A 9,423-nucleotide genomic window follows, 5' to 3' on the forward strand; every position below is an offset into this window, starting at 1 on the left:
CCCGGTGGTCAGATACACCGTCAATACGCGTTTATACGTGGCTTAGACTGTTTTGTGACACTTAGGATGTATGATGGTACTGATATTCAAAAAAGATGACTAATAGTACTGATCCCTTACAACGTGTCGAAACGTGGTAGTTCATTGCAATTAACTCGGGCGGGGGATGTCGCGGTAGGTCACCTCCAGGCTCGTGCCGGGCTCGAAGCACTCGTCGCGAATGGGGCTCCATGACGCGATGCGGAGATTGGGTCCTGCTTTTTTTTAGGGTATTGAGTCCTGCTACTCTCTCCATTCCACAATGTAGTGCTTCCTCTATTTCCGTGCTTTAACTTTGACCGTAAATTTAACTAGCAAGACCGATTGCGGTGGGAGCAAAAATTATGTCAGTGAATTCGTATTTGAAAGAAGTTTTCAATTATATAATTTTTTTCTCCCGCCGCAGTTGGTCTCGTTGGTTAAATTTATGGTCAAAGTTGGACATCGGGAAGCGCGGGCGCACTATATTTTAGAATGGAGGGAGTATTATATATATATATATACACACGTGTGTACATGCGTGTACGACATGGCATACTGGCAGGACACGTGTCCACCTAATGTGATCGCAGCACCTAATTAGAGACCAGATCATGTACACATGACACTCGTATTCCAATTAAACTGTGGAAACACGTTAGATCCGTAGCAGATGTATGAGCATGTTTACTACACCAAAGCTTCGTATTTCAAAAAAAAAAACAAAGCTTCGCACGTATATTTGTCAATCTGTGCCATTGCCCAACTCATGGACGTAGGGCACACAAACACCGGATAACCAACGCCCTTCACGTCCTATATATACTATACAACGTAGCCGCACACAACAGGCCAGGCCAAGAAGAAGAGGGAAGCCAAGCCCGCCCGGAGAAGCCAACAGCGCGCGCCATGGCGGCAGCTCGAGACGACGACATCGACGGCGGCGGCGGGTGCGATCCGCGTAAGTGTCTCGGGGACGCCTGGCCGGCCATCCTCGGCGCCCTGACGGCGCTGGTGATCATAACGCCCATCCTTCCCTGGTTGTACGCGGGCTCCGAGGACTCGGCCAAGATCCCGGAGTACACCGTCGCCGTCGCCGCCTTCTCGGGCCTCGACCCCGACGTCGACCTCGCGCGCGCCACGCTCGACCCCGCCTTCGACCTCACCTTCCGCATCATGGAGCCGCGCAAGTACAGCGCCGAGTGCGTGGACCGCGGCACCACGGCGTCAGTCTCCTACCGCCGCGTCGTGCTAGCGAGCGGGCCCGTGCCAGAGTTCTGCGCGAGGAAGGAGAACGTCACGGAGGTGGGGTCCGTGATGGCGTGGGGCAACGCCGTGCCCGTGCCGCGGTTCGCGCGGGAGCGGCTCGCCGAGGAGCTCCGGCGAGGGAACGCCACGGTGGACGTGGCCCTGCTGGGGCCGGCGGCGCCGAGGCAACTGCAGAAGGTGGTCGAGTGCACGGCCGTCTTGGGCCGCGGCGAGGCCTCGCCGACGTGCAAGGTCACGTCCCAGTATCCGATCTCGCCCGAGCCCGAGTACCCGCTCGGGCCACGGCCGGCGAGGAAGCTTCTTGAGTCATGGAACGACTATAGATCACTACTCCTAGTTAGCTAGGGTTTTGTGTTAGCTTAGACTCAATTTTTTCACACTAGCCCTACGAGATTTTGCTTCTTGTTATAGTAGTATTTTGTTTAGGCCTTATACGTGTGATCTTTGCATTCACATTGTGTGATTTTTCGAACGCGTGCTTGTGCAACAATTTCAACAAACCTACCCTACACCACAACAATTTGAACGTGCCCCAGTCGTCCATGCACAAAATATTTAGACCGGAGCAATTGAACAAAAAGCACATCAGCAGATAAGCTTGCGACGCGCCTTAAGGCGACGAAGCAGAGCATCATCAGAGACCAACAAACAGTTCATCATCAGAGACCAACAAACAGTTCACCGAAACGCGAAATTGGATCCATAGAACTGCATCGCATTGCACCCCCGAAAACTCAAAATTTCCAAGGTTCCATCACACCAGACGAGACCAGACCATCTTATCTACATTACCAAATACCTAACGAAAATTGTTCACCGATAAAGCAACTTAGTGACAACCTAGCCTACCCTAGACCACACCCACTTCCCCTTGAAGCCATTATACCAATCTCCAGCCCCCCTCCTACTTACTCCCCAACCCTTATTCCTTGACACCACAGGAGTATACCCCCCACAATGTATTTACCACCGTGAGCCCTCCATCACCTTCTCCAGTATACCACCCCCACAACATATATACCTCCAAGCCCGTCCCACCCCCACCTTCTCCGGTATACCGCCACCACCACGACTCAAACCAGAAAAACAAAAGACGGATACTAAACTACTACATTTCGACCTACCAAGCGTTATTTCTTCACCATCATCCGTGTGCTTGCTTCACGGGATGATGGCGTGCTGCTACCTTCTACCTTGGCTGAGGTTTCTGGATGAATGACCTTGTTGGTACGATGATCTGTGGCCTTGGGATCTGAGGCGAAGGGCACTGGTTCTGCGAGCGCTGCAGCATCTGAACCATGGATGGTGTTTGATACGAGTAAACAAGTGAACTGCTGTCCGTGGAGTCACCGCGTGTCGTGGCTCTCTGCCAAGAATGCGAGCTGAGCCCCGACAGCAGGTATGCCCTTCCTGAAGCCTCATAGCGTTGCCGGCTAGCCATCCTCTCCTGCATCTCCCTCAGCTCCGCATCAAGAGCCATGCATAAACGGTCCCCATTCCGGCTTGAAAAGGACTCTAACAACACCCTTCGGCACTCCTCAAGAATAGCCACTGCCTCAGAAAGAACACCTCTCTCAGCAGCAGCCCTTGCAGCCTCAATAGAATCCGCGGCACGGACTCGGTTCCTCTCACGATCAACCTCCATGCAAACAAGTTCAGGTGTGCGTGATCTCGGCCTCAGGATCATCACCTCGTCACCTTGGATCTTGATACACTCATTTGTCACCAGATCTCTGTAGGAAAAGGCAACCTTCAAGAGTATGGTCTGTTCACGGGATTGCGGGAAGCTCACAGACAGCAAAAAGTCCCTCTCCTCGTCAGCATAAAGATGTCCAACATCAATTGAACCATTTCGCCCATCTCCAGCCACCTTACTCAAGTAGCTGCCAGATTTGATGGAGCGAAGCTGAACACCAGTATGCACACACTGCACAGTTAAGCGCATATCCTGAACAACAACACTAAGAAGACCACCAATGCACTGAGCAAATGCATCCTGAATCACACCCTCGTCCTCAATGAAGGAAAATGTACCACCAGAGACCTCGGCAATTGAGTGCAAAGCATCTGAATCATGATCTGCTCCAAAACCAAACCCATGGACAGGTACTATGCCTACAGCTTGGTTTAGAATGGAAGATGGAACAAGGGACCTATAATCAGGACGGGTTCCCCTAACATTTGAGGAAATATTATAGGTATCTTGACCATCTGATAACAGAGTAATACTGCATACTGGATTCTTATAACTGCGATCCTCAATAACCTTAGCAGCTTTCTTCAACGCATCAGCAATATTTGTGCCGCCACCAGCACCAAGTGAGTTAACAGCCTGCAGGGCCTGCTGTCGGCCAGAGTGTGACATGCGTCGGAGATGGAACAACCTTTTGGCAGTAGACGAGAAAGCAATGACTGAAAGGCGATCAGATGGACCAAGGTGTTGAATAACAAAACCCATTGCTCGCTTCAACAGCGCCAACTTGGTTCCTGCCATACTGCCGCTAACATCAAGCAAGGTAACAAGATCAACAGGGGCACGAGATGTCGGATACCCAACTGAGGTTGCATTAACCGGTCTGCTTGTGATCTGCTCTGGGTTAGCACAGGGGGCCTTCAGATGGATCAGAACAGCGAAATCATCTTGAGATGATGACTGTGGAATGGCCGAGAACTCTGAATATGTCTTCATTTCCACAGTTTTACTGGAACTAACATCACAATTGTCAGCAGCCTCCATCAGCTGCAAAGGTTCATCATCATTGAACTCTACTGGCTCAGAAGTATGCAAGGTGGGTACTTCTCGCTGCCGGGTTGGAACTTGACGAAGGAGAGCCATGTAAGCATCTTGTTGGGGTAATCGAGCTTGGTTCACATTCAACCCACTTCTTCCACGAGGAACAATAGAAGATAGCGAGCGATTAAATGGTATCTCTTTCCACTTTGCTCGGCAAACTGGGCATACATAATTCCCATGTTTTACACTGGAGGAGATGCAGTGAAAATGGAACATGTGAGAACATTCAGCAGTGAAGAGGGCTTGCCCATGACCTGGCTTCATGGAATCAAAACATATCGCGCACGTTTTCTGTTGGAAAAGAAACAGAACATGTATTAATTTAATTGTATGTCATCAGAATTTATCCCTTAGCAGCAGTTAAACAAAAGAAACACAGGAAATGTTTAATAATGATGGACATAATCTCAGAAAAAAGGATCGCTTTGAAACATTTATAGCAAATACACCAAAACATACCATTTTGAGAAACTGATGTCAAAGTTACAAAATCAACACCATCCGTTTTTAAATCCAACCAATGTTTGACAATATTGCATAGTTGAAATGTCAATTTGACAAGCCCTTATAAAATACTTTATATCATTTGGCAACCCAACACCCCAACGACACTTATCAAGTCCAATTCAAAAGCCAGCAGGACACTCACACCTAAGATGCCCTATATAAGTTGCTGACTATATTTATGGATTCCAGCACACATAGTTATTGTGTCAGGCACTCTAGCTAAGCAGACATGTCAGGTTAAAGAGTTAATTTGTACAAGCAATGAGCTGATAATTAAGCACTATAAATGGTACTCCCTCCGTCCCATAATGTAAGACGCTTTCTGTCCCATAATGTAGACTAGTGTCAGAAAACGTCTTACATTATGGGACGTCTTACATTATGGGACAGAAAACGTCTTACATTATGGGACGGAGGGAGTAGGAAACATTTATCCTAAAGCTTCCAAATCTAAAAGCAGCTTACAAAGGTACTCCTGGTTCAGCATGCAGTCGGATTTCATTCAACTAATATTAGGATGGTTTTCCATGTTTTTATTAGGATGATGGGGCTGTTATCAAGAAACTACCTTCATTAACGAGCCTATTCTAATGAATGAATGGTCTTGCCAAGAACCACCAAATCTTTTGAAAGGTATTTATTTCAGAAAGTTGACCACATGAAAACGAAAGCTCATCTCAATCAACTTGTAGATTCATAGATGTGTCTCAACCTCATGCATGCATTTGACACATTTATTCAAGGCCACTCTGCATGCTATATCCTCCCACCCACCCTCTAGTTAGGTGGTCTCAACCGTGTCCAATTTATAATTATCACCAGTGTACCAACACTATAATTATAATTTTAATATTTTATAAAAAAAATAGTGGAATAGACAAAGGATGGTACTATTTCTTTAATGATTTTTTAATAGTACTAATGCAGAAAACCAATTAGAAGTAAAAAAACATATTGCCGATACATAACAAAGGTCAAAGGATAACAATTAGGGACTTATTTTAGGAGTTTGACAAAACCACGATCAAATTCAACTGCCCTCCAGTGCTTGCTGGATGTATCTATTTATCAGCACTGCTGTATAGATTCCAACTAATATTGGTTTGACCAAAGCATAAAACTGGACAACTTTAGACCAATACCTACCACAAATGTCAGAGTCAACACAAAATTGCTGATAACAATCCATATATCACTATGCTAAAGCCTAAAGTAGCTCCTGGTTGTCTTTATCGGGGACTGCCGACACCGCAAAAACCAGTGGAATCAGCATTTCTGTCATTGTGGTTTTCCAGCTGGACAGTTTGGCAACTCTTAAACAAGTTAGGAAGACATTAGTTCAGGCATCACACTATTTCACAAGTAGAAACCTACCTTCACACACAAAAATGAATTTCTTGGCAGAGATTTGAAACATTGCAGATTTAGCGTTTGCATCACAATAAATAATGAATCTAGTGTTTATTCTCTCAAATATTTTGCATTTATTTCTGAGTTCTGACCAAGCAAGCAAAATAAGCACCGTCAAAGCTAACACCATGAAGATAAATGTCAACCCTTTTAAGAGATCCTTCTCCCAGAGAAAATACTGAGGAGATCCTAGTGAAGTTGCTGGTCAATTCTTTCGCTTTTCCATGCACAATATTTCACAAAGTCAGACATACTACTAGTAAACAATAAAGTGTGAACCCGTCGATAAAGGCATCAACGAATCGTCGTCACCACACGAAAACATTAGCTGTTATGTAAGAAAAATTCAGATCCTGGACCATTCAAAGTAATCACGTGCTTGCCATGACAACTAGCGATACAGGATATTATAAATATAAAAGTGCCAATAACATCTAAGGCAAGGCTGGCCATTCAGGGACTGCCGACACCACAAAAACGAGTGGAATCAGTATTTCTGTCATTGTGGTTTTCCAGCTGTACAGTTTGGCAACTCTTAAACAAGTTAGGAAGACATTAGTTCAGGCATCAGACTATGTCACAAGTAGAGGCCCTACCTTCACACATAAAAATGAATTTCTTGGCAGAGACTTGAAAACATTGCAGATTTAGCGTTTGCATCACAATAAATAATGAATCTAGTGTTTATTCTCTCAAATATTTTGTATTTATTTCTGAGTTCTGACCAAGCCAAGCAAAATGAGAACCGTCAAGCACCATGAAGATAAAAATGTCAACCCTTTTAGGAGATCCTTCTCCCAAAGAAGATATTGAGGAGATCCTAGTGAAGTTGCCGGTCAATTCTCCACGCTTCCGTGCACAATATCTCACAAAGTCAGACATACTACTAGTAAACAATAAAGTGTGAACCCATCGATAAAGGCATCAACGAATCGTCGTCACCACACGAAAAAAATAGCGATTAATGTAAGAAAAAAATCAGATCCTGGACCATTCAAAGTAATCACGTGGTTGCCATGACAAACTAGTAATACAAGATAATAAATAATTATAAAAGTGCCAATAAAATCTAGTGCAAGGCTGGCCATTCAGCGTCCCTGGTAATGGATAACAGCTCAAGTTGGAAGGGTTCGCCTTTAGCAAATTAAGAAACGTGATGGTAAGATGATACACGTGACCATGTGGATATTGTTGACCACAGAGGCCAACTTTCCCTTTCGGGCAGGAACAAGTGGAGACAACTGATTGAAATGAAGCTTACGTTAAGCTACATGTATCCCACGGAAAAAGAGCAAGTGGAATTGACCATCGTCGAACCAAAGCGCCTTGGAGGATAGGCACACAAAACTAAAATCTGATCGACATATGACTAGGAAACAAATTGGGCATTTTTGCACTTTGTTAGAAATCTACCTATATGTACTGAAGAAGATGGGAAACAAAATAGCATCATTTTGTCAATGACATGTGCAAACAAAACTGGGATATTCCCTTGGAATAATGTTAAAAGGGGGTAGTTTGACAAAATCATCGAATATGCAAATAAAACTTTTATGTGAAAATCTGCGGACTCGTGTTCCCTCGGGGACAGGAGGAAACAGCATTAGAAACAAAATGGAAATGGCATATCCAAATTAGTACAGGTGGAGCTCGAGACAAAACATGATACTCCTGATTAAAAAAGTCAGATGCATACAAAACTGTTGCTAGACTCAAAGCAAGATAAACCAAAACGGAACTGCCATCACTTCAACCAAGATTTGCCGGCAAGAAGAACCACATCAGGACCTAAATCTTTCACTGATGAAGCCACATTACTCCAACCAGCACCTGGACTCAACCACTGGTAGGGGAAGCCTCTGGTGTCCGCAGCATTTCACATCTAGCGTAGCGTACAGTAGTACTGCAGTAGTATGTCCGGGTAGCCCGCACGCAAACCAAGGACAAATCTTAACGCAATGGCCGGGAGAGAAGGTAGATGCGGGGGGAAAGGGCTCCTCACCTTGGAGGACTTGGCTCCCGACTTGGACCTGCGGAGCAGCGCGCCGGCTGCCTCCGCCTGCGCCGGCGTATTGGGCGCGGACGCGTGCGCCAACGCCGCCAGCGCCGCCGAGTCCTGGGAGAAGGCGTCGGACGCGCGGCGCTCGCTGGCGCAGTCGTCCCGGTCGCCGGCGACGGCGGGGAGGTGCGCGCAGAAGCCAATGCCCATCGCCCTCTTGGCCTTCCTCCACATCCCCTCCATGAGCGGCGGCACTCGACAGATTCGCGTCCACGGAACTCACACAGAACGCTTCTTCCTCCCTCTGACCTGACCTGCTTGCCGGCACTACTAGGACGAGGGGAAGGGTGCGAGGGACGGGCGGTGGTTTTGAAGGGGGGAGGGAGCCGCCATTGGGGAGCGCGGCGGGCGGTGGAGTGCGTGCTGCTTTTGGTTTGACCTCTGCGGCGAGAGAGACAGGCGACAGACAGACAGCCAGGCAGGCAGCAGGCAAGCGGCGCACAGGAGGAGGATGGTGGAGAGGGGAGGCGTTTTGACTATGGTGGGAGAAACGAGAAACTGGCGGAGCGGATTGCGGTGCGGCCAAGCCTTGTGGTTGTGGCTGGTTTTGGGCGGGTTCGGTCGCCGGTTGGTGGGCGCCATAAATCGCAGCGGAACTTGCTGTTGCTGCTGTGGGCGGCAATCCATCCCATCCCATCCCACCCAGACCTGAGCTCCAAGGACGAAATGTCAAATCTCACTAGTAGTACTAGTAGCACCCGTGGTGTATGCACACACGTCAGACGAATTGTCTCGTATTGAGTTGAGTATTTCTCCATTTCAAAGTTGATGTAATCCTGCATTGGTATATTTTTGACCGAACCATGCCGGAAATCAGGACTGAGTTTGTAGACTTTGTATGTTCTTACTTATTACTTGTGGTGAACTGCGACCATCTCCTTTGTCAAACCAGCCAGTGGTTTACAGGATAAGTTCATTGAGAAACAATTCTACAACCACATACTGCTGAAACTAAAATGTGCTAAGGATGGAATTGTATTTTGTGATACATGCCCGAGAATATACATTTTGTGAGGATATGCCCACGATGTTGTAAGTTGTGACTTGTGAGAAACTAGATGTGCTAAGCTCTAATAAAAATCGAAAATGTTAACGCCCACACGTGTGGGCGTTTGCACATCGCCCACACGTCTCCATCACCACTCATTTTGCCACGTATGAATAGATGACATCAGCAGGATTTTTTTTTATTTTCGGCTTAAAAATGTTGTATCTCCTAAATAAAAAAGCGAACTAAAAATCCGTTTTCACCATTAAATCCGCTTTGACGAGATCTTCAAAACTAGACCCCATGTTGATATGTTTCGACGAATTTTTTTTTTGCCCAGAAGTTGCCATGATATTTACACTGCAGTTGCCATAGGGC

The 9,423-nt window shown here is 46.5% G+C and overlaps 1 protein-coding gene across 1 annotated transcript; it reads right to left on the minus strand.

The window, feature by feature from the left end:
* Positions 1-1,964: 1,964 nt before the first annotated feature.
* On the minus strand, positions 1,965-8,585 carry LOC119317138 (E3 ubiquitin-protein ligase WAV3-like). Its single transcript, XM_037591548.1, has 2 exons — positions 8,001-8,585; positions 1,965-4,372 (listed from the first exon to the last, which is right to left on the minus strand). Exons 1-2 carry the CDS (start codon positions 8,238-8,240, stop codon positions 2,477-2,479), a joined length of 2,136 nt encoding a protein of 711 aa, XP_037447445.1. The 5' UTR covers positions 8,241-8,585; the 3' UTR covers positions 1,965-2,476.
* Between the last annotated feature and the right edge of the window lie 838 nt (positions 8,586-9,423).

The sequence above is a fragment of the Triticum dicoccoides genome, chromosome 6A (assembly GCF_002162155.2).
Source record: "Triticum dicoccoides isolate Atlit2015 ecotype Zavitan chromosome 6A, WEW_v2.0, whole genome shotgun sequence".
Lineage (NCBI taxonomy): Eukaryota > Viridiplantae > Streptophyta > Magnoliopsida > Poales > Poaceae > Triticum > Triticum dicoccoides.